Here is a 27650-nt window from a genome sequence, read left to right as displayed (position 1 = left end):
AGTATAAAAATCTGCATCTACCTAGCTCAAATTGTACATAAAATTTTGAAAGGTCAAGGTAAATCAAGTGTAAGGTCAAAGTTGAAGGTCACTAACCTGTGCTGTAGAAGTTAGGTCTGTCTCTCTGTGTTGTAACTGGTTTATGTCTTCTTTTGTGGCCTCGATGAATTCTCTGGAATGAAGGCAACAAGGCAGGTTTATTATCAATTTATGATGTTAGCTTATGATTATATGACTGTAAGATTTTTATCGTATATTTCAACAAGACTTTTTTAGTGCCTGAGCTGTCTTAAACATTTCAAACAAGATTTAGACAATGTTTACTAAATTCTTTGGTACACTTAATTTTGCACTGTTAAAATTTATCTATAGGTAAAAATCCTTAAGGCTTCAATCTCATTCTAGTTGTTCGGTTTTGTACCTCTAAACATTGTACGGATTTGAACTTCTAGACATGGTACAGATGTTGTACGGATAAAATTTTGTACTTCCACAATACTGTGTACAGCTTTATTTAGGAGTACTGACATCCTTTTTCCTGGAATCGTGGCTTCATTGAATTTTCAATTTTGTTGCAAATGAAAATGAAGCAACATTCATCTAAAATTAAATGGATCAACCGTGTTGTTGTACTAATAAAATAGACTGGCCCAGTTAATAGGTTGGTCAGGGCTACACTTTGTATTGTATTTTGCCATCGAAATATTTCTATAAAATGCTTTTTCCCCTTCCGTTTGGATCCGTCCATGTTTACAAACACGTTTGTTTATTTCATGGACTGTAAATGATTCATTCAAATACAAACAGATATGCCTATTCATCCGATAACATTAATTTTTATTTCTATCAATTTAATATTTTCATTTTTAAAGCTGAATTTCAAAATGAATTTATTAAATGGTTTGATACACTTATCAATCATCTGTCAATAGTTTGTCCCATAATCAATTAAGTCTACAGAAGATCTATGGAACTTTCATCTCCTAAGTGCTCATTTCGTAGTCACTGAACATGCAGAGAACATAATTACCATGATCTAAATTAACCCTTAGCCTGCTGGCCGCAAGTGATTCTGCCTTTGCGACCAGTGCAGACCAAGATCAGCCTGCACATCCGTGCAGTCTGATCATGGTCTGCACTGTTCGCTATTCAGTCAGTAAATTTTAGGTAAGCACCCCTTTTAACAGTTAATGATACTGTCCAAGTTGAAAGATGGACAAGTTCATTATAGAAATTCAGCAGGGTAAGGGTTAAACATTAAATATTAAATAATGCCCTACATATAAGTTAAAACTAAAAATTTTGTTATGAAAATTTAATATCATTTTGTCAAGTTTATTTATGCTTGTTCGATTTAGTTTGATTTATCTGGAGCTCCTCTTGGTTATTTACACTTAGTAAGAAAATATAAATACTTGAGTAAACACTGGGAGAATTCAAGTGTATGGTAAATATTGTTCTAATTTTATTTTGTTTTTCACTTGCTATAAATAAGCTACACTCCCTGATAAAAGGAGGTTGATATTCCTAGGCAATCCCTTGAAGTATTGTCTAGAAGTAGGGGACTAGGGGTCCGTATCACTAGAATCAGAACCTAGTGGTATTGATCCATACTGTTCCCATGGACACTTTCATAAAGTTATTATACAAAACAATGTTAATTAATTTGACACTCAATGAAACTATTTGGTAACTATAGACTCATACAGAGTTCAATTATGTACTTTTGTCGACCTGGCTTAAGATATTAACCTCAGACAATTACCAGTCAAAGGTCAATATTACTTTCAGGCAGGTCAGTGAGATTACATAGTCACGGCAACACAAGTCTAAGGTTACTATTACTCATAATCTTGTATGATTATAACTCAAAAATAAGTAGAGAATTCTAGATCAGTATAATCTTGCCATCACCGATAAATTTTTTTACAGATGTGTGTGTGCAACACTTTCACTGAACCAAAGGAGATTGCTTCAATACGTACATAAAACATTATTACGCGAATCCTTGTGTAAGTTGCCAAGTCATAGCTCGTGCTACACGACCTATAAGCTCATATTTATTGCTAAGTTAAATATTTGAAAACAAAAACTGAAAATTGATTTCCAACCTCATGTTGGGTTTGCGACCAGCATGGATCCAGACCAGCCTGCACATCCGCACAGTCTGGTCAGGATCCATGCTGTTCGCTAACAGTTTCTCCAATTCCAACAGGTTTTAAAAGCGAACAGCATGGATCCTGACCAGACTGCGCGGATGCGCAGGCTGGTCTGGATCCATGCTGGTCGCAAAGCCACTATGTTGGCTTTCTCGTGGCACGGCTCATTTATTGAATGGCTTGCCGCTATAGTCAAAACTCGATACCTGCAAGTCATTCAGAAAATGTAAAATGTTTAAAAGAGTAAAGAAGCCTATGGTATTCTTTCTATAACATGTCCATATACTGCAATAAGCAAATAACATTAAATGAGGGAGGTTTTGTTTCAATTAGGAATGCAGATTCATTAAAATATTATAAGGTAAAAATCTGCAATAAATTATGCTATACCTGATCCCCCTTTTCACACTCTGGAACATTAGAAGAGCTCTGTTGGGTCGTGGAACTTTTGGCACCTTAGGAGATTTCTTAAAACTGAAACCAACAGCGCCTCTACTGCCTGGAGCAGCCCTTGGTGGTTGTACTGCTGGAGATCCCCTGTGGTGCCGGAAAGACTCGCCCAGCACCACTCCCTGTGGGCTTTCTCTTCTCCCGCCCATCACAGCTTGTTGATTAGCCATGCCGTTAAAAGACTGGCTCCGTGTTACGATAATGGCCGACTTAGGGCGCCCCCTATTAATGTCATGAACTGTGCGTTGGAATATGTAGTCACGACTACCATTTTGTTGTGGCGACTCTTTCCTTGTCATTGAAGGAAAATCTGAAAGTAGAAAAAATACAAGTGTTTGACATACAAGTAAAAGCAAGCAAAGTTCAGTATTTCTGTCATGTTACATGACAGTGCAATAATGAATAAAGGGAGAAGTAATTTATTTCTTAAGTTATCTTACATGTGATACGTCCCGGATTATCCAGGACTTCCCAGAAATGACATGCTGGTTCTGGTGTCCCGGACAGAGTTGAAATGTCCCCAGAAAATTAAAAATATAGGAAACAAATAATAACCGCCCCAAAAAACTAGAAATTATTGAATTTTACCTTAATAAAACACAATAAACAGTCCCAAGTGTCACATTGTTATATTAAGGATATGCTCATGAAATAAACTGGTATCTGCAGTGGGTTTTCCAGTCAATCAAGCCCAGGATACTGGGCAGAGAATTTCCATGCAGAACACAAAAACTTGACCACATGAGCACTTACGACAGAATAATATTAATTAAAAACTTTATAAACAGTTTATACCTTATACCGCTCATCCTTTTATTCATATAAACGCTTAAAAATAGTATTCCGTAACTTTTTGTAATGATTTTTCTGCAGAAATTTTATTGTCCAAAAATAACGTCCCACAGTAAGGAAATTTTGTTGTAACTAAAATAACCCTTACCTGTATAGGGAAACAATTTGTGTCAAAGTTTAAAACTGTCCGTCACCGATATCTTATTTGATTGAAGTTTTTATCACAATACATGCAAATTTAGACCCTAATGTTTGCCAATGATGATAAACTTTAAATGTAACTGAATATTTTATCTAACTTATTTACAAAAACTTGAAAATATTTTTAAGATGAGTGTTCAATAGATGGATGATTAAAACGGGCACGGATGATTAAAACCGATGTTTTGAAATTTTATTGTTTGAACATGATATTCATGCTGTTTACTCCTTGATAAAATCCACGCGACTGTGTGTATATAGGTCAAAAGTCACACAAGCAATGAAAAGGAAAATATGGGAAGATACTACAAGATTTTACGTTTCATTCTTATTCGCAAATGATTAAGATGGGAATGTCATTGGCACGATTAGGAATGTTATGAAAAAGAAGTAATATTGGCAGTCTGATTCATATCAGGGAAATGCACTGACAAATGGTATAAAATTACATTTTCACAAATTAACAACTTTTACTGGTTTTTGCCCTATAATGTACTACATTTTAAAATGCGACTTAATGGAGAAAATCTTTTGATACACAGGTATAAAAGAAAAGTACCTATCTGGATTTATTTTATTGATAAACATTTCGCTATTATATTCACACAATTATAATTTCAATAGTTTAATATTTTAATCTTTCAAAACTACATAAATTATACATATTCCCTTAAACTAATAATTCTGTGACTCTTGACAAAATAAGTTTAGAGTATATATTTCCTTTCTGTTTAAAAACAACAAAAATACCTGACTTCCTAATTTAGTTTAGGATATTTGTGACAACTTACTCAACAAAAAGATGAAGTTCAATTGGAAGGGGATTTGGGGATGGGAGGTTGGGTGGGGGGAAGGTATATAGGTAATTGAATTGGTTTTAAGAAACCAACCAACACTTAGTAAACAGTACTTCACATGGCAACACCATTCCTTTTGACATATATTTATACCAAATAGAACAGTTTAAAAAAAAATGAAAAAAAAAAATTCATTCTTACGTCTAAAATCCTCCCCATACGGTATCTGCTTACTGCGATAAATGTGCAGAAATTTTCCTTTACCTCCTGGCAGGTACAGAAATCTTGGTCCTGTTGTTATTGTCTTCATTTTTTTATTAATTTTGAACAAATTAAACACTTTGTAAGTTCACACAATTTTTTTTCTTCTTCACATTTCCAACCTTATATTTCCAAGTCAACTTAACATATAATTGTTACTTTTAATTCTAAATGTCAATTAGATGCCATTAATTAACTGTCATTGTTCATTTTTTATTGCATTTATAATGAGCAATAACTATTGTCACTTTTATTACATGGATGTCTTTTGTATCACACCTGAACAAAAATGATGAAAGTTAAAACAATATTAAAACAAAATTTCCCTATAATTTCAACTGGTAACATTTAATTTTTTACCTTGGACTTATTTGTTTTGAAAATCAGTCATGGCTTCCAATTCATAATTAAAAACTACAAAGAAACTATAAACAACCACAAAAAAAAACTTGAAACTAGGAGATTAAGCTGCTCAGTTAAAATAATCCCCAGACTTCACATCCACACATTAGACTGCACAAGAACACCATCAAAAGCACCATCAATTGCAACATATCAACAATTTAATGAAGCCAGGTATGCATAATATATATCACAAGCAGGTTTTTATAACATTGGATTACCAAAATTCTTTCTAAACACAGTAACAAACTAAGTACTGTGTCATCTTTTGATTAGGATTAACGCTTTATCAACTTTTAATAAAACAAAATTGTGTACAGAATTAAACTCTACTTCTACCAGATAACAACAACAAATGTGAGCAAATCTCTTTAAACCAAATAAATTACTGAGCTGACATACAAATTAAAGCTGTTTGTCTTATTTTTATCTTCGCACTAAACAAGTTAATCCTGTCACACATAAATTGTAATCTATGCAACAGTAATCCACAAGAAGTCGAATTCCATTCATTCCACAATGTTACTCCAAAACAGGTGTTAAATTTCGGCAAGTATCCTGCTTTATATCATACAGATAGCAAAACCTAACACAATCAAATGTAACTCCAAAACAGGTGTTAAATTTCTGAACTTCACTTAGCTTTATCAACAGTCCTTCAAAATACAAATACCTAAAACACATCAAATTTTTGCCTTAAAATTTCATTAATTCAAAAAATATTATTTAGAAGCTCAGCAGCACCTTAAAAAAACTTTAAAAACAGAAAATATTTAACATTTTTTTGCAACAGACAAACCACTTTATTAAGTAATCAAAACATTGTAAAAGTCATTATAGAATAATGATATCATCAATATTTAATGACCAGAGAAAATGGCAATTAATCAAATTATCACCTTTATATTGACACAAAGACTTTCTTTTTGAAGTATCTGATAAAAAAACATATGTCTCACTGTCACACATCTGCAAAATTCTTTACACTTCAATAACAGTCAGAATTTTTCCCCCATTTTACAAAAGACATGAACATAGAACCTGTTGCAGCCAAATTTATAGTCTCACAGTCTTATCGATTCATTTATTCCATCAAAATCAATATTTTCACTTAGGACTTCTCCAAGAAAAAAATCCTCTTACAAACTTCTTTGGTATTAATTTGCTCCTTCAATAATCACTAGTTCAATGAAGTAGTAATTGAACTTTCTCAATTTCTTACACAAAACAACATTTTCTTTATCAACGGAAAAAATCTTGGCAATTTTTTTTTCTTCTTTCGGGCATAAAATGTTTTGGTATAAATTACAAACTTACAATCATCATTATTCGCAGCTTTTAAATCAAATGAAAAACTATTGAAGCAGAAAAAACATTCTTTTTCAACCAGAAAAGTAATTGATTATACAGAGTTATATGCCCTTGAACAGTTACCATATCATTATTAAGCATCTACTTTGAACTCTTATAAACTGTTAAATAAATAGCAATAAATTCCAGAATTACATAATTTTGCACTTTTTATACAAATAGTAAACATTATTGATATTTGATCTAATAGATGTAATGATAATTCTATTGATAGGTCTAGACTATTGCATTACAATGGCTGTATTCAGTGTTTGGACAATGACACAAAACATAATATTTGAATACACTAGGAAACCTCTCAAAAGAGGAACTAGTTTCTCATTTCTTATTGTTGATCTTGGGTATGTTGATCTTGTGGGTGGGTGTAGATGGCAAACATAATTGGAAATATTTGTTTTATTACTTTAACCTTGTATGAGAAATGTCGGTAGCAGCTTAATCCAGAAATCTATGTTCAAACCAAACTAAGTCTTGGCTCCTGATCACGTAGCTGGCCATAGAGATGCCAAGGTTATAATACCAAGTTTGGGGACAAGTCTTACAGCTCTGACTGGTTAATTTTGAGAGCTGTGGTATGTGACTGGTTAATTCTGAGAGCTCTGGTATGTGACTGGTTAATTCTGAGAGCTCTGGTATGTGACTGGTTAATTTTGAGAGCTGTGGTATGTGACTGGTTAATTTTGAGAGCTCTGGTATGTGACTGGTTAATTTTGAGAGCTCTGGTATATGATTGGTTAATTTTGAGAGCTCTGGTATGTGACTGGTTAATTTTGAGAGCTCTGGTATGTGACTGGTTAATTTTGAGAGCTCTGGTATGTGACTGGTTAATTTTGAGAGCTCTGGTATATGACTGGTTAATTTTGAGAGCTCTGGTATGTGACTGGTTAATTTTGAGAGCTCTGGTATGTGACTGGTTAATTTTGAGAGCTCTGGTATGTGACTGGTTAATTTTGAGAGCTCTGGTATGTGACTGGTTAATTTTGAGAGCTCTGGTATGTGACTGGTTAATTTTGAGAGCTCTGGTATGTGATTGGTTAATTTTGAGAATAACCTTATAAAATGACCAATGACAAAGCTGCATTCTGCAACTGGTGTTATTGCAAGCACTGGCAAGATTTTTATAATCATGTTTGGTATATCTGATGTAAAACTGTAGAAATTAAGTTACAATTTTTTATTTTCAGTGCAATAAGGCTTGTAAATGAGGAAAGTGGCGTAGAAGGAGTGTGTATTGTGAAAACTATGGAAGGTTATGGAGTAACACAACAAAGATATACAAGGAAGAACTACAACATTTTTAGGGGACAGATTTTATCCCCTCCAGTGACCTTGACCTTATGAGCCCCTAAACCAACAGCTGACTTTCTTCCAAAGGAGACAAGTCCACACGCTAAGTGTGAGATTATTTAGGGCAGTTGAATTAAGGGATATAGTGCAAGTGTCAAATAGACAACACTGCCATCTGCCCATTGACCTTAACCTTTGGGTATCTCACCCTAAAACAAAAGATGTCTGCCCATTATCAAGGACCAAGACTGTGTGGTTTAATGCTTAAAGGGGCAGTCTAAATGTATCTGAGAACTGAGTCCTGAAAGCAACTACAGCAAGTATATTATTATTTACAGTATCCCTTCTTACTCTATGACAAGTGCATTGGTATTCAAACTAAAAATAGCACTGAACTAATTATTTCTCCTAAAAGTGCTTGTTGTTAAATTTTCCTTGTAAAAAGCTACATAACAAGTTAAGATCAAAGCAAGCATCTCGGGAACACCACCCATGGTGGTACGCACATACAAGTTCCCACTGTAAGAACATTTCTTGTTAACAGTCTAAAATCTTTTGAAGAAGCAACTCCCCCAAGCATATTTACACTAATACAGGTCCGTTATTGTAAGGCGTTGCTTGTCACAATTTTTTCTACAAACTATTATGCTTGTTTACACATTCTGCATCAACAAGGAACTGTTGTCCAATGCTGTAACTTTATGCAAGCTGTGAACAAAACAAAAACAAACTAAAAATGCACAAGCTGAAACGCATGGCATTCCTAACCTAAGTCCAACCTTCATTGCCCTTGTTTTTGCATTTCTTTATTCTATACCAGTATCTTGCTCTCCACATCTAAGGCACAACTGCCCCACATGTTATCACTTATTTCTACAGGTCCAATATTTGCCTTGCCTGCAGTAATCAAGACTGACAGACTGGTTTTCCATGATCAAAATTCTAAACAAACATCAAAAGAAAGGAACATAATCAGAACAACTGTCAACAATATAAATAATTAACCCAGAATGCAACTTCTTCCATAAACAATTTCTTCAGTCTTCTCACTTCTGAATCTCACCAAAGACTTCATTCAAACACTCTATCTGACAACCAACATCCACATTTTGCAGTATGTTAGGAACAATTAACAGAATGAGATCACTATCACAAGCAATTCTTCAAAACCAAACAATGTTCAGATAGAAATCACTGAAAATTTCCAATACACCCATAATAACTAAGTACTGGTTAACTTTGATATAAAGCTTTAGATAGTAAACTAGTAATTCTGTCTTGCATGCAAAACATGAAAAACTCATGCCACAAGACACCACACCCACTAAGAGGATCTTCAGAAGTATGTGAGTCATTTATAATTGCCTAACATTTCCTCATGCTTCTGAAACTTGACAAATAAATAAATCTTTACTGTATTCAATATGCTATGTAAACTGCAAAACTATGTTTAATTCAAATGTGGTTCTTACCCTCACTCCAAAACCTGAATGGAGTGGTAAGGCCTAAAAAGATTTTTGTTTGTTTCTGGTATGTCGACCTACCCTAAACTTTTGGCTTGACCCTAAATGTGTTTATGGCCTTAAAGAATCTGTTTTTCATTTTTTTAACAAAAAGTTGCAAAACTGCACTTTTTATGCTTTAAACATGGTCGGTGATGTTAAAAAATCAACTTTTACTGATGCTCTCAAGGCATAACCCCTTATTTGTAATCATTTTTTGACAACAAAAAATATTTTCCAGAAAGTCCCACATAATAAAATATAACTTTTTTTAGGCCAAACTCATTCCCCTTTGGTTCATCAAAATATACAATTTGGTTAGATAAGTGGGTTAACAAATTCACAAGGAGTTTGTGGGCAAACAAATGCAGCTAATATGTTATTGCATGTCAATTATGAGTGATTAAACCTTTGAAATAAACCATTTGATATTGTCTTAACCACTAAACTTACAAATATGTGTGAACTACTACCCTTTATAAGCAATTCCATCTACGCCTAATCAATTATATTTTGCTGGTATTGGCAGGAATAAGAATTAGGTACAGGTCCTTCAACACGTCAGCAATGTTCGTCACCTTAAATCCAGAAGCATATAAGTTCATTTGTGTTTGGTATCATTAGATTTGTCTCCAAACGCTCTACAACATGCGCTATTCTACAATATATACATGTAGCTCTAACATGAAAAGGGTAAATCTCTGTGCCACAAACGTCTACCATAACTCACCCATTTTATGTTTGTTTGTTTGTTTTGGGTTTAACGCCGCTTTTCAACAGTATTTCAGTCATGTAACAGCGGGCAGTTAACCTAACCAGTGTTCCTGGATTCTGTACTAGTACAAACCTGTTCTCCGCAAGTAACTGCCAACTTCTCCACATGAATCAGAGGTCGAATACTAATGATTTCAGACACAATGTCGTTTATCAAATAGTCACGGAGAACATACACCCCGCCCAAGGATCGAACTCACGACCCCGCGATCCGTAGACCAACGCTCTAACCTACTGAGCTAAGTGGGTGGGTCACCCATTTTAAGATCCAGTCAGATCTATAAACGCGTTTTTCTCAAAAGGAAAGAAATGAAGTTATATGCTTCTGGAATTAAGGTGACAAAATTGTGTTTTCAGCTTCATTATACCTGATATGGGTGAACTGTCCATTTATAGGTATGGTGTACTGTTTGACCATGGCAATGAAAGAGGACATGCTGAAAGTGTCAAAAGTTTCAAGATACTATCATGTGTCCAACAGAAGAAAAAACCTGCAGCTAAGTTTAATGTCTACCTGTAATCTCTAAATCTCATTAAGATGGTGAACAGAAAACAGCTCTGGTTAATAGGATCTCATTTATATGATAATCAGACCAATGATACGTTAAACTTTGTGAAAATGAGATATTTTGACAACTTACACACATATATATATAACACTTTCAGAGGTGAGATATGACAGATCTTAACATGTTTCTGATAGTCTGTTAAATAGTATTCTGAACCAGCCAGGCTTGGTGTTAATAATTGAGCCATGCCATGGGAAAACCAACATAGTGACTTTGCGACCAGCATGAATCTAGACCAGCCTGCGCATCCGTGCAGTCTGGTCAGGATCCATGCTGTTTGCTAACTGTTTCTCTAATTGTTAAAGGCTTTGAAAACGAACGGCAAGGATACTGACCAGACTGCGTGGATGCGCAGGCTGGTCTGGATTCATGCTGTTCGCAAAGCCAATAATTATGTTGGTTTTCCCATGGCGTGGCTCATATAATGTGTGTCTAAATTTGTTTATTTTCAGATAAACATCCATTGGTTGGACATATGTTCACTTTTAGATGTCATTAAATACTATCTGATTATCAGTATCATCATACTGGCAAAAAATGCTGAACTTTTCAACTCATGATAAAGTATTAATTTCAATTTAATGATCATTTTTCACCTAATACCCAATTAAGGGTACTCCTGACTTTACTTCAACATGGGTAATCTATAATTACATCAATGAAAAATGGGCTTGTTCACAATGAGCAGTCCTAGCCCCCATAAACATTACATGCACTATCAATAATGACTATTTTGCTACCCGATACCATTGTATGTCTAACTCCAGAACAGGAAACATTACTGTTCAAGGCTTTATGAGAAATCAGTACAACACCAGAAGCAGAACCAAACTGAACAATAATTAAGAACAGTATAAAGGACTTTACCAGCAGCCACAATTTCAACACAAAGAAAACATCACAAAAATGCCAAAACAAATAAATAAATAAAACAAAACGAATTAGAACTGTCACCAAAAGAATATTCTTATATTAAATATTTGTCCCCTTTCTTAAAATCCAATCTTCATCTGAAAGCAACACTCAATAAAAATGTCTAAAACAATCAAGACATAAAAAAACAGTCTAAGACTATGGGACCCTAAGCTGATCACCTGATTAAATCTTAACACAGACGAAGAAGGGTTTAAAATTTCTCTTTTTCTGTTTTAACATACCTACCTCTATGTAAATTATCTACTAAGCTCTATGTACAGTGTAATTAAACAATTTAAACAACAAGGGTGCCTTAGTCACAAAATACACACGTCAAGAGCTAAACTGTGCCAAATTAAATCAAAACCCCTCAGACCTTTGACCTCTAAGTGTGACCTTGACCTAAGACCTAGGGACCTGGTTCTTGTGCATGACACTCCATCTCATGATGGTGAACATTTGTGCAAAGTTACATCAAAATCCTAATGCTTTGGACAAAGTCATGTTGTACCTGACCTTTGACCTCTAAGTGTGACCTTGACCTTAGACACATGAAACTCCGTCTTATGACAGTTAACAATGTGCCAAGTTACATCTAAATCCCTCCACGCATGAAAAGAAATGCTTCAGACAAAGTCTTCTTGAATCTGAGCTTTGACCTCTAAGTGTGACCTTGACCTTAAACGTAGGGACCTAGTTCTTGTGCATGGCAATCTACCTCAGGATGGTGAACATTTGTACCAAATTACATGAAAATCCCTCCATGCATGAAGAAGAAATGCTAAGGACGAAGTCTGTGGATGCCGCCCACCCGCCATAATATGTCCCGTCTTTCAGATGAACGTATCAAAATGATAACATTTTGTGAAAAGAACCATTTTAATAAAATATTGTGTCTCTTAGATACAATTTAGTTAACATTTACAAAACATACAGAACCTTCTAAATAAAGTCAAGAGAGGTCAAGAGAGGTCCATGCAAGGATATATACTGCAGCTACAGACAAAGTTTTTCAACCTATCCAAAAGAAGAAGTCATTTAAGAAGCCAAAGGAACAACAACAGACATTTAGAGTGCCCACCTACACAAAAAGCTCCTACCTCTAAATATTTGAGTGCAATGGCAAAAATGCAGAATGCTGATTTATGACAAGCAAACTCAGTAACTGAATGCCACATTAATTACATATGCAACAAAATCATTAGAGAAAATCTTCATATCATCATATTTTCCATATAAATAGTAAATATGAACTTAACAAAAAAAAAAAAAAACATGATGAGTAATTGACAAAAATTATATCACATAAGTACAAGGCTGTCATCGTCATTCCAAAGTGTCATTAAAACAGTTTCTAGGTAACAAATACGTACGTCAAGCTCGTTAAGTATCGGTATTGCGATGGGCAATAAAATGAAACTTCAATAACTTTTATATACTGTATCAAGCCTTACATTACACCAAATTGTTCAATCTATGACAGTAAAATTATGATGATTTTTATGAAGAAAATTGCCGGTCCATCATGGGTATTATATTTTTATCATACATCATCCAGAAAATATTAAATGATTCACCTGTGTATCTTACGAAAATATCAAAACATTATACGGCATATCCCCACAAATTTGTCATTTTACTGTTAGAGCAGCAAATATTTATTGCCTATAATTATTATCTATAATACGTTATTTTTATTGTGACGATAAACGAAACGATAAACAGGACGATAAACGAAATCAAAACTCCAGTACTGAATTACTGACTTAATAATAAATGAAGACATTCTGTGGTTACATACCGATAACTGAGAATTTTAATAATCAAACGCAGCCATTAACATGCTTCTAAATTTTTTATAAAATAAATCAACAAAATGCATTCAAAGATATCTGCATGAATTATTATCATCTCACGGACTGACAGAGAATAGAAAATACAAACATAATACAATTCAATAATTTTAAAACTATCTGACTATTTATGAAGAAAATTTCTATCATTCATTTAACTTCTTCGACTTCATCCTCCGAAACTCAAAAGAAACCTTCATCATGGAAGTCGACTCGATATAAACTGCTGATCAAGCAAATCAAATTCCCAACACTTCTATTAATGCAACAATTAAATTACTAAATATAAAACTAATATTAAAGAAATAAATCCACTGTTATCACTATTTTTTTTTTCAATTAATCCATGAGAACATCATAAGAACATAAATTTAAAAAATCTAGTATACTCCGAAAAGTTAAAACAGAAGTCAATGTTTGTCAACTCTGTAATGAAGTGTCATCGCAGTTGTGGTCACACCTTAGATAATTGCTGGCAGGTAGATGACCAACCGCTCGGCCCCTGAGGCTGACGAAATCAACAGTGACTTTGACAATGTAACTGAGACCATAATTACAATCTGACGAACTTTTAACAACAGCGTTTGAAAAATCGTAGTCCGTTTCAATAATAGGTTATAATTATGATAGATGGTGGTCCGTGACTCTCCGTGTCATCAATGATGATAATCGGGAATGAAGAAAATGTCGAAAGTAAACATAATTTTGACATTTGATCTGTGGCATTATAATTAGGTATTTAAAGTAGAAGCTAGTAAGTGCTAAAGCACTTTGAAATACTGCAAATTTGCAAAAATGAATTTCGAATATGTCAAAATTGACACAAAATGTTATAGATTTAATTAAGACTGTTGCAAAAAGACAAGATTTTTTAGATTTCTTTTGGTAAATAAGAAGGGGGTCAATGTAAGTAATTTTATAGATAACTTTAAATGGTATAATATCATGCATAAATGTTGTTATTTTTTTTCATATTGGAAATCAATTTAATGATGTTCCTATCTTGTGCATGTGTGTCAAAATTGGATAGATTACTGATGAAAAAATGAAAAACAAATAATATTCGATATCTCATAATTAGTGATAAGATAAATTGCTACCCTTTTCTGTCAATCAAAAAATTAGAATTCCGTAAACAAAAACTGATCACTGCTGATAAGAAAACAAAATATCATTATCAAAATCTGACAGACAGAAGAGAAAACAATAACATAAAAAACATCTTTGCATGACAACCTGTCCCTTAAAAAATATCATATCCATCAATGACCTAATTAAAAAATAAAACAATCGTAAAAATGTAAATATCAATATTCATATCAGTCACATAATACTTGTATGTGATTACCACAATATTGTCATATTTATGAGCCTGCCCCTGGTCTCTTCAATTTTCATCAAAACATTGCTAACATTTTTTTTAATCAACCTCTGCAATTTTAAGATTTGTTTCATCCATGGACACTATTTTTCAGGCTTAGGAAGGTTTTTCTTAACTTATTTTCTCTTCCACTAGCATTTTTTTTTCTGACTATGACTTGGTCATTCACCAACACTTTCTTTTCCACTGGCATTCTGTTGCATTTTATCAATACCTTTTCTTCCAATGGCAATATTACTGACTAAGGAAGATGTTTATTCAACACTTTCTCTTCCTATGGCATTATTACTGACTAAGGAAGGCGTTTTTTCAACACTTTCTCTTCCAATGGCATTATATGCATTTCTTCAACACTTTCTCTTCCAATGGCATTATTTCTAATTAAGGCAGCGATTCTTCAACACTTTCTTTTCCAATGGCATTATCATCAACTAAGGAAGGCGATTCTTCAACACTTTCACTTCCAATGGCATTATCATCGACCAAGGACAAAGGAAGGCATTTCTTAATCAATTTCTCTTCCAATTGTATTATTACTGACTAAGGAAGGCATTTCTTCAACACTTTCTTTTCCAATGGCATTATTATTGAATAAGGAAGGCGTTTCTTCAACATTTTCTCTTCCAATGGCATTATTGACTAAGGAAGGCATTTCTTCACACTTTCGCTTCCAATGGCTTATTGACTAAGGAAGGCATTTCTTCAACACGTTCTCTTCCAATGGCATTATTATTGACTAAGGAAGGCGTTTCTTCAACATTTTCTCTTCCAATGGCATTATTTATTGACTAAGGAAGGCGTTTCTTCAACACTTTCTCTTCCAATGGCATTTTTATCAAAATTCAAATTATATCAATTTGAATAAGCTGCACAATAAGGCTTTATTTAAATCAAAAAAACAAAATGGAAAGAAACTAAATATCTAAATGAGCAAACATCTTACCTGGCCAATTTTGAAGTGGGACAGAAATGTTTATTACCTGAAATGTGCGTAAATTGTTGTAGTAAAGAAACTTGTCTTACAAGGGCAAATTTGTCAAATATAATGTTCTCATGCCAAGAATGTGAGTAACTTGTCACATTCAAATGTGAAGAAGTCTCTTCAGGTTCACACTCAGGCCAGTTGGAGGAACTTTAGGTGTTTATTTTTTATTACTTTTTTGCTGAATAAATTGTGGTCTAAGTAAATGCATTCAATGAACTTGATCTCTGACTAAAGGCCACTAAAGAGGATACCTAATTCTTTATTTTGTAACAGCCCTGGGTTGGATTCATTTATCTTCTGAGTCTAGTATTTTAAAGTTGACTGTGTTTTCAGATGGCACTATTGTGACTATATACATCTGGAAAGTAGTTGAAATTTTGCACTGAAGTTTAAATAAAGAATATTTTTTTAAATGATACATTTTGTTTATTTACTATTTTTCACACAACTGTTTTCATTCAATGTTTCTATTTTTTACTCAACATTCTGCATACAAACAGGCCTATGATGCAATATGCATATTGCCAGACTACATGTATCATGATACAGTGAATTAAGGTATTTTGTTACACTCTTAAAAAGAAACACTATACATCAAAGTTTGTGAAAACAGTATGTGTGGCAGCTGAAACAACACAATATTATGCCCATGAAATGATATGATTGTATGTTCTGTGAAATGAGGGTTTAAATGAATGGAAATACATAGTTCCACATCAATTTACAAAACAAATAATCAAACAGTTAGCAATTCAAAGAGCTACTGTGAAATCATTAATTTTCGTGGGGGACTAATTTTCGTGGATTTCATTGCTGAGTCAATCCACGAAATTTAATCCCAATAAACAAATGAAATTCCCATTCATTTTAAGTTCAAAAGTTGAAATCCACGAATTCATATCCCCACGAAATTTGCCGTTTTGACCAAAACCACGAAATTTCATGCCCAGGAAATTAAATGATTTTACAGTATTCTACTTGATATTTTTGAAAAAAAAAAAATATGTCATTATAACAATTCTTCATAATAAAATTTCTTCCCAGACCTTAAAATTGTTCACAGAACTAACTGAACTATATAACTTCGATTTTAATGCATTCAGCTCCAAGTAATATACTATTCAAGTATTACAGCATATGCTAAATTGCCTTGTTATTGAAAATACATTAAAATTAAAACGTAATTTTATTAACTTATTCAAGTGCAATTATTTGCCATTATACGTGAACATATTTCATTTGAAATTGGCCAGATATCAACAAGTGCAAAAAATAATGAAGGGAGGTCATTCTATGAGATAATGAACAGAAGAGTAATCTCCCTTACATTCATACTGTGTGTCAAAAGAATATTTCATTTTCTTTCATAAATTAACTCGAAAGTTTACTTAACAAAAATGATACCTTAATACTCTAGTGCTCGCAATTCTTGGACCAATTCTGCCACCAATTTCTGGTCTAAACACTGGGTTTGTGTTTGTATTGATGCAAAATACTATTACATCAGTGACTGGGAAACCCATGCGCCATGCGCCATAGTCACATAAAAATGAAAAATGTCTCACGAGTTTAAGCACTGGTGCGCCCTGCGTCGCATAAAAACGCGAAAGGACGAAATTTCGAATATTTTTGAGTACGAATCTGATGTAAAGGGACGTAACTTGTGCGCGTAGTGAAAGCGCTTCCGGTATTAAGAAACGTTTGTTTTGGGAGAATATTTCTTTCTAGTCTTCGTTTTTTATGTAAGTTTTCAAGCATGACCTCCAGAAAGAGAAAATTGTTGCCCATTAAAGGTCAACAGAAGTTACCATTTAATTTTATGCAAAAGGATGTCAACAATAACGAGGCACCGAAAAATGACATTATCCGAGACCGAGCCTACCGAGGTTGATCAAGAAAAGTCTAGTCAGTCAGAGCCTGAAACAATTGCATCTACTTAAAAACACATTAGAAAAATTCAGTCTAATTGGTTTAAACTCTTGCCTTGGCTATATGAATCTGATGGTGTTTTATACTGTAAACAAGAAGAAAAACAATTTTATGTCGGATATAAGCTTCAAGCTTATTTTGTAACTTTTATGTATAACCGACGTTAAATAAATATTATCTTATCTTATCTTAACTGGTTGCTCTATATATAAAACCACATCAATCATGATCAATGACGAGACATGAAGCTCCCTCTGACCATGTTAATGCAACTGAGGCACCAAAACTTGCTATTGAATTTCAGCAGGCAGTCCAACAATCACACTCTTTAGAAGATAAAGCTGTTTTAAAGTGTATAAAAACAGTATTATGGTTAGGTGTAAGGTTCTTTGTGTTGGTTTTTTAAATGACGTACACTCAAGTCTGAAAAGTATTAAATGTTACTTTATTTGCCATTGTTTTGAAATTCATAAATGATTGAAAATAAAGCTGTGAAGCTGTCACAGTGTTAAGTTACTATCACATGTAAGAGGTACTTTAATCTGCAAAGATACTGATTCCTAGAACACAAGTTGCAACTGTCTCATAGAAATTTCCGAATGTCACATAAAATTTTCAAATGTCTCATAACTTTTTATTAAGACGAGACATTGTCCCATAGACAAAAATTCTTTCCCAGTCACTGTTACATTGACAAGCTTTCATCGACAGAAGCCAAAAATCGTGGAGCGACCAAACGACCACAAACCTTCCACGTAATTAATGGGAGATGACAGTGTGTGGCACCAAATTTGGGTGATTTTCCATTGATCTGAAACTTCGGCATCTCCTCAGAGACTTCTTCCGTGTGTGTTTTCCTAAAATGCATGGCCTACATCTGATAACATACCTTTTATCAACTTTGATGCCCATGCCTTCCAATAACAGACTCGGCTTTGAACTGATTTCTGCTTTTTCTCATTCAGCAGAAATCTACAGGGCTTTAAATTCATCCATTTCACCAGTATAATTCTGCCTACACACAAGTCTAGAATCTCATCTTCCTCATAGATCTACATAATGTCACTTCCATTTTATTAATGAAGTTCTGCTAAAAACTTTTCAACCTCACAACAAACAATGTGGTACATTGATGTGAACAGTAATACAAAAGTGAACTAAAGCTGCTTTTGAGAAAAGCACGTCTCCCACAACTGCCTAATCATCTGAATAGTTATGTATCTGAGTCAACCATGCACAAATGACTTTGAATGCCGATACTGGCATCTGTGTACAAAGCGATTTTCTGTAATTCAAGGGCCATAATTCTGAAGTGCCTGGGCGGATTGGGCTAGTTATCAAACCTGGCCAAGGACTTATTGGCAAACACATTTTGTTCAAGTTTGGTGACGATCGGATGAGAACTGTTCCACTTACAGGGCAGACAAGATTTGTGACAGACAGACACACGGACACACACATTCACACATAGACAGGAGTAAATCAATATGTCTTCTATCACAGTGGTGTGGGAGACATAATAACAAGAGCACTGCCTAGTCGTTCACACGCTCATCTGTAAATGCTTGACATCAGGCAATATGAAAGACAAGAGTTATGGTTCTTGACCTTCTTACTCATCTAAAAGTTTAACTGCAAGAATAGTGAATATAAACAAGAATTTAAAACAATAAATACCAATGTTCAAAGTACAGGAAAAGCCATAATTCTGATAAATGACAGTTAAGAAGCATACAAAGTTCCAAAGCTAAAGCTCCAAAAGTTTTCATGAAAAGTGAACTTAAACCAAAATCTTATCAGAAGCCAACAAGCATGTTGGGTACACACAACCCTGATGAGGTAAGAACAAAGCCTTGTCAATCACATAAGCTTAGAATCACAAAAAGTATAGAAAACAAGAGGGCCATGATGGCCCTATATAGCTCATCAAAGTTGGTCTGGCCTACTGACCTAGTTTTTACCCCACATGACCCAGTTTCAAACTGGCCTTATAGAGATCACCTAGACAAACATTCTTACCAAGTTTCGTAAAGATTCGGTCAAAAATGTGGCCTCTAGAGTGTTAACAAGGCAAATGTTAAAGCACGACACACGCCTGATGACACCAGACACCAGACAATGACCTGTCACAATAGCTCACCATGAGCACTTAAAATTGTTGCTCTGGTGAGCTAAAAATCAGAAACAAAAGTGATAAACTATGTAAGTATTTTTGTCCATATGGTGCTACAAGGACAATAATATTATGTATATGAAAGTGGTGGATAAAAAGCCACTTTAAGACAGGTCAAATTAAGTACACCCATTGTATCTCGATGAATATTTAACTAAATTATTATATTTTCTATCGGATCTTCAAGGCAGACAATTCAAAGAAGAGAACCATTATGAAATAAACCGAAAATAATTCAAAATGACAAAATCAATCGAAAATGCAAAGGAACAGGGAAAAAATTTTAAGTTGCACTTAGTTAGCAACAGATCATAGCAGTTAAGTTTTATCCCAGCATGAATCATCAATGTTGTGCAGGCCAAACAGTATCAACCTTGAATCTTTAATTTACATACATTAAATCTTGTGCCTCCAGGCAGACAACTGTCATTTCAACAATTTTTTTTCCCAAGTTGTAGGTCAAATATTGCCCAAATACACATTCCAAACTGTATGTTAATTAACATTTTACAAATGAAACTACTTTTAAAGCATTGTTTGTAAACATCAGTAGGAGCTTGGGGGTGGTGGAGGGGAGGAGGGCTCTCTGGAAAGGAAGCAGGGACAGGGAATAGCATCAATTTCCTCATTAAATCTGTCAATTAAGGCATATCATGGCAAAGAATTAATAATTTAGTGACTAAATTAAGTTTAAAGCATAATCTTAGAATACTACAGAGCAGTATACTTTACTGTATGTTAGTTTTTACCAATTATCTCCCTTTAACAGATGCAAGGTATATAGGCTGTGTCACTACCATTTTTTATTACTTACTTCTGAACAAACTAGAGCTATCACTAAAGGTGATTAATACCTCCAGATACTGCTACAATACCCGGAAAGTAAAATGCTGTGCTTATTATCTTTGACCTTAAAGTATGACCTTGATCTTGGAACAAGTGACCTGTGGGTTGTATACCCTGCAAGTCATCTTGATGAGGTTAACAACCGGCACTAGTTTTATGAAATCAAATTCAACTGTTAAGAAGATATGGAGCATGTACAAATCTAAGTTATTCTGTTTAAACTAATTCTTTTATCTTGATTGTTGTGAAAACTTCAAGCTTATCTGAACCACTCTTGAGTCCCTTTCCTGGAAAAAAAGCAGTGCTAGTATCATATGAAAAAGCATGGTCCTGACCCCAGTTGGGCTCAAACCCACAACTGCTATTTGACCTTTGACCTCAAAGCATGACCTTGACCTTAAATCTTATGACTCCATTCTGCGAGTTCTGCATCTTTTCTTAATGAGGTTAAAAATCGATGTTTAGATCATTCCATCTAATTAGAGAATATGGAGTGGAATAGAATCTAAGCTATTTCATCTTTGACGTTGAAAACTGACCTTGACCTTGATATTCTTGACCTCGATATTAGTGACCCAGGTCATTTGTTCTGCATGTTGTTTGGGTGAGGCAAATAATTTATGCTAATTTTGTGAAAATCTTTCAAGCTGTAAAGACAATATAAAATGCAGTGTATTATTTCTGTATGTACCGTATTTTCCCGAATAGACGCCCCCGGGGGCGTTACATTTTCCAAAGAGGGGGCGTTCATTTGAGGTAAAAAAATAAAAAATATTTTTTTTTACAAAACTTAAAAACATTGTTCAAACCAAGTGTAAAGTGTTTCTGTGTTGTTTAATTCCCCCAAAACGTGATTATTTGGCATCCAATTTAATGCAGTGTGTCTTAAAATTATGCATTTAAATACGGTACCTCATGTATTCCGTGACACGCTCGCGACATTACACATTACGCCATCATACCCAAACAGCTGTGTACTCCGATAATATTTTCCTTAGTACATGCGGGTACTGTAATACACAATGTCAGTCATTTGACACGCTGCTTATGTGCCGGCTTTTAAATTAAAAGTTATTAAAACTGCCGAAGAAAAGGCTAACACTTTGCCGCAAATTTGTTTAAAGTCGACAGGAAGCTTGTGCGCGGGTGGTGCAAAAACAAATCAAAAATGGATTTACCGTTTAATTTTCTATTTGATGATTGGATACGTACCGTACATAGTATAAACGTTTTGGATTTACGGTACACGTACTGTTTAAAAGTGTGTTTAATTCTTAATACATTGGATACTTAACTGTAAATTACTTATTATGTGGACTTATAAAAATGAGGTAGGTGATTTTTTTTCGTTCTTGTTGACTTTTTTTCCCCTCCAAAACGGGTGGGGGGCGTTAATTAGAGGGGGGGCCTTAATTCGGGAAAATACGGTAAGTATTTCAAAAGTAATACCTGGTTGCCTAATGTCACCATGACTTCCATTCACTTGTGTCCCTGACCGTCGTAGTACCTTTAGTTCACCTCCTGAAAGAGACAATACAAAGTTTGAAATTTTCCATATACATTTTTACAGCAAAAAAAAATAAATAAATAAAAAAAAATTCAGTGATAAAAATTCGAAGAGGCAGCCATCTAAAATGAATGCCATCTCGAAAATTGTCCGAAAATGTGTCTTTTCAAATCACATAACATTTATATACCATATATTATATAATGAAAAAAAGGGTCTACTAACACTTAAAGCAGTATTTCAATAATCTTCTAAATCCAAACTTGACTATCATTTCACTTTCAAACACTCTCATTAATACATTAAATGGAAACAGGTCTCAAGAAAACAATGCAAAACAAGAACCTGAGGACACACTTTTTCACTGATTTATATAGATTATCATCAAATCTGCCTATCCATCTGTGTGTTAACATGTTCCTGCACTTCACACAGGCAGGGTACAACATTACCATTTTGATTTATGATTTTAACCATACAAATTTTCATTAATTTCTCTCATTTCACCAAAGAAAAATCATTACTCTTCATGATTAAATGAAATTTTATCTTATTTTGAAAATTCTCAAAATATCTGAGGAAACTTTTTTGAAAATCTACATTCACAAAGACTCTTCAAGAAGGAAAACTCTGTATATGAAAGTTTCCTTACACTAAATCAGTCTGTCAAACATGTCTTTTCAACCAATTCCAAGGCAATAAATATAATTATTCTTGAAAATCATTAACTCAAAGCACAGAAATTGATGTTATTTTTTAAAAACTGCAACATAAGACCAGTCTCAGCAAGCAGCCTTACCATTGGTCAATTTCATAGATGTGCTCAGAAATAACCAATCAGATGCTATAGTTTTCAGACTGGTCTAAAAACACAGTTTTAGAACCTTGGACCCCGAACAGCAGAATCAGACTTAAAGACCGCATAAAATCCTAGAAATATGCAATCCTTTTATCTCCTTCCAACATTTTAATTCTCCTACTGAACACAAAATCCAGAGTCTTTGGTGTTCTGGTAATATGTAAAAAGAAATAGAAAGGTTACTATGACTTTTTTACAAACTACAACTGACTCAGGGAAGATGGTTTTGTCACTTATTTTGTAGAAACAAACACAGTCACAAATAGAAAGACCAGATATAGCCTTAATTACTGTTTTAGTATCTTCAAGACAACAGCTTTAGTGTGCTACTGCCAATCAATTCATACAAAAGCAGTGTATCGAATAAAAGTACCTCTTAATTTAGCTTCTAACAAGAGCTTCACATTATGCAGATCAATATACGCCCTAAGGTATGACCTTTGACCCCTAAGTCTGACCCTGACCTTGAAGCAAGCCATCCGAAACGTGCGTACTGCATGTCGTCTCGATATAGTGAACATTTGTGCCAAGTTTCTTTAAAATCCTTCAAGCAGTTCAAGAGTTACAGAGCGGACACGAAAGTCATTGGTGACCTCTGACCCCTATGTGTGACCATTTCCTTGAAGTGAGGCCATCCAAAGCATGCACTCTGCACAAGAACATTTGTGCCAAGTTTCTTTAAAATCTTTCAAGCAATATAAGAGTTACAGAGCAGGCACAAAGCAAATTCAAATGACTTTTGACCTCTAAGTGTGACCTTGACCTTGAAGCAAGCCCTCCAATACATGCGCTCTGCATGTCGTCTCGATGTGGGGAACCAATATATTATGTCACTTTTTCAGTTGCTTAATTACCAACATTTCTCTATCAGTTTCTATGTTTATACCATACATTACTCTTACAGTTTCTATGTTACTATAAGTTCTTTCAGTTTCTTTATTACTAATGTCCAATGTTACTTTTTCATGCTACAATACATTACTCTTCCAGCTTCCACATTAATATAGTGACTGAGTGAGTCGGAGTGACTGAGCGCGAATTTATTGTAACTGTATATAAATAAAGTATAAGATACAACAGTTTCGCACTCAGCCCTATTGCATTACTATTTCTGTTTTAATGTTCTTGAAGTTTCTGTCATCATACATATATGTATGTTTATATATACCCTTTCAGTTTATGTTACACATCACTCTTCTATGTAACCATACATTACTCTTTCAGTTTCTGTTACCATAAAACAACTGTTACAAAACATAATTCATCTTCTCGGTAGAGTTACAATGAACTTACTTTAGTCCAATTTTGAGTTTAGAGAAAAAAATATAAATCAATTTTTTCTATTCCATTCAGATCCAGAACAATTGTAGAAATGCACTTTTCTCACCTTACTACAAACATCTCAATAATACAGAACTGAAAACACTTATCTCTAGTACCATATTAGGAAATACTGACGATTAATTAACTGCCAAAGCACTTTGCTATACTAACAGAATCAATTAGGGGGCAGCTTTATTGACCATAAAATGTTACATAGACAGAGTGGAAGCTGCATGCAGAAGGAGTAATGTGGTGAACAGTTTTTAGATGACATTTATAAGCAATAAATCACTGGAAGATAAATGGACAGTTGATTTAGAGAATGACAACCTTCTGAAAATAGTCTTTTGCCTTGGATAAATCATCTTAGTTATAGACTGCAAAGGTCACAAAATCTGCAAGAATCTGACACATGATGAACTAAGGGTTACTAGCTATTTTTACACTCCTCAAAAAATCTGAAATGATAGTGACATTTTGGGCTCTTATGCTGTAACTAAAATTTTACAACAATTAAAGTTAAACTGGATGATGTTGTGACAGATATATGAGCCACACCATGAGAAAACCAACATTGTGCATTTGCGACCAGCATGGATCCAGACTAGCCTGCGCATCCACGCAGTCTGGTCATGATCCATGCTGTTTGCTTTCAAAGCCTATTGCAATTAGAGAAACCGTTAGCGAACAGCATGGATCCTGACCAGTATGCGTGGATGCACAGGCTGGTCTGGATCCATGCTGCTCGCAAATGCACAATGTTGGTTTTCCCATGGCGTGGCTCAAATAATGTTGATTAGCTTTGGTATTATCAATGTCTGTAGAAATTCCATCGAGTCCATTTTCAAAATGGCAGCAAGTGAAACTGACATACTGCACTCTGCATACATTTACTGACCAATGTATATGACTGTGTCATTGCCTGGATGCCATAGTCACTGTTACTGTATAAAGAGAAAATCAAGTAGATTTTACACTGTTTGATATTCCAGATTATACTAAAAAAAACTTCTTGGAAAAGGATCAAACTACTTCTCAACCATGCAGTTTTGAGATTCCAATTATATCACATATAAAAGTGTAAATGCTGCACATAATCAAATTGAGCCACACCATGAGAAACCAACATAGTGCGTTTGCGACCAGCATGGATCCTGACCTGACTGCGCAGATGCGCAGGCTGGTCTGGATCCATACTCTTCGCTTTCAAAGCCTATTGCAATTAGAGAAACCGTTAGCGAACAGCATAGTTCCTGACCAGACTGCGCAGATGCTCAGGCTGGTCTGGATCCATGCTGGTCGCAAATGCACTATGTTGGTTTTCTCATGGCGTGGCTCAATTATTCCTGGCTTTTTTGCTGTTGTTTTTTTAACCATTTTGAAAGGTACTGTTGTTATCCTATTCAATATTTTGTATAAGTTAAACTACTCACTTGCTACCGACAACTTTCTCACATGAATTAATGGTGGATAATGGCCAACTTCAGACATCATATTCTCATGGATATCAAAGTCTTACCAATAAGTAGACTAGCCACTAGACTGATAATAAAGAATTTGTCACAAAATTTCACATTTTGTAATTTTTCTATTATTTCATGTGATAGTGATAAATGCAAGTCTATTTTAGAGATTTTCATAATAAACTGGTTATAATATCATCATAGACAAAGGATATAGACTGACTACAAATTTTAAAAATTAAAAATTACAAAAATTATATCATTGTCTAGGAGCTTAAGTCTAACCAAGAAGATAATGGATTGCAATTTTACTGGGTCAATTAATGAAAACAAAGGTTTACAATTTAATACAACCCAAATGACAAGATCAATTATGCAGAAGTGTATAAATAATTGATCAATGGGAATGAAAATCATTGTAAAACATCAATCAGTATAACTTCTGACTGACACCGACTGACACATCTTTTGAACTTGTTTTCTACAAATTGATTAATATTCCAGAACACTCTTCAACAGGTTGCAGAAGTGAAGAAATTCACAGAAAATTACAAACTGTCTGAAAATTGAGGAATCAAGAATTCAATTATTAATTTCACCACTTTAGCACCTTTACTAAACTGTTTTTCCCTAATACTGAACTTAAAATTCCCAAACAGTTGCTATAAATTATAAGGATTTTTTTCCCAATCATACAGAAGTTTTGCTAAAAAACTTGAGTTTACTATTGAACAGATATTGAAATGTAATCCAACATTTCCAAACATTATTCTACAACATTCTATAATTATAAATATGATGTTAAGTTTTATTTTTTCCCAATTAAGAGATATTTTCCCTATTTTACTTATGCTGGTAGTATTTCTTAAGTGATGAATAAAAGCTATAGAATAGTATAGATTAGAACAGAACAGAACAGAACAGAATAGAATAGAATAGAATAACGGAATGGAATGTAAAAGAACAGAATAGAATAGAAGTTCTTTATACCGAACTGATTAATTATATCGACTATGTTTTGATTCAGTTTTTGACATAATTATGGTACATATTTTGAAATCTGAAGGCATGCCTTAACAACTTCAATTTTTTAGTAATTTTCACATTTCTATGAGTAATAAACTGGCACCATGAGAACTGCAGCAAGGCTGTTGCTAAAAATATCAGACAATTTTTCGATCTTGTGATGTTTCAGACAACATGATGAGACAACACAGGCACATTTTGGCAATCAATACCCCCAAATGAACCATGTACATTATAACCAACTGATAAGTTTTTCTTATTCTTATAGACCCAGATCTGCTTTGAGAACAGACATGACTACTGTATATTTCCAAAGAATATTTTTTGTATAAAACTGACATACATACTGAACTAAAATTCATAAGAAAGCAGTTCACAACCAAAATAACTAATTACCTACCAACAAGATTTTATCAAAGTAGTCCAAAAGTTGTCAGAATTAACTATCCTCCACCTTCTGTAGAATAATGACACAGCTTAACACACTAAGAAAAAAAATCTTACTTCAAGTTACACCATGAGATCATAAAATCACACCACTCCACAGCACAAAAAAACCCCTGCCAGAGCAGACAATAAAAATCTTAATACAAAAACTACACATATATCCACAACTGAAACCAGAGCTATATTGTAAATAATGAAATGGTATTGTTTTTGAGGTTAACAACAAGAAGGAAGTTTTTGTGGTATCATATTCTATGTTTCTAGTGTATAACATCCCTCCAGGAAATACAACATGTCAATATTCAGCCTCATTTAATGACTCATTCTCTGTTTGTTGTTAGACTAAGGATATAATTTTCAAAGATCAAATTTCAAAGT

The 27650-nt window shown here is 34.0% G+C and overlaps 1 protein-coding gene across 11 annotated transcripts in view; it reads right to left on the bottom strand.

Annotated features, from left to right (window-relative positions):
* The window catches only part of LOC123536806 (rho family-interacting cell polarization regulator 2-like), a 107064-nt gene that overhangs the window by 23887 nt on the left and 55527 nt on the right, over positions 1–27650 (bottom strand). For 8 of the 11 annotated variants that reach the window (XM_053528706.1, XM_053528705.1, XM_053528701.1 and 5 more), the window contains 3 exons: positions 22097–22168; positions 2550–2919; positions 97–172 (listed from right to left, as the gene is read on the bottom strand). In XM_053528706.1, coding sequence (XP_053384681.1) covers positions 97–172; positions 2550–2908 — 435 coding nt within the window. In that variant the 5' untranslated portion in view covers positions 2909–2919; positions 22097–22168. Of the gene's footprint in view, positions 1–96; positions 173–2549; positions 2920–3549; positions 3714–4600; positions 4916–22096; positions 22169–27225; positions 27499–27650 lie in introns of those variants that run through there. The other 3 variants (XM_053528703.1, XM_053528702.1, XM_053528708.1) reach the window with 3 other exon arrangements.

This window comes from Mercenaria mercenaria, chromosome 17 (assembly GCF_021730395.1).
Source record: "Mercenaria mercenaria strain notata chromosome 17, MADL_Memer_1, whole genome shotgun sequence".
Lineage (NCBI taxonomy): Eukaryota > Metazoa > Mollusca > Bivalvia > Venerida > Veneridae > Mercenaria > Mercenaria mercenaria.
The sequence above is the reverse complement of the archived record's forward strand: the minus strand, read 5'-3'. Positions and strand labels throughout refer to the sequence as shown.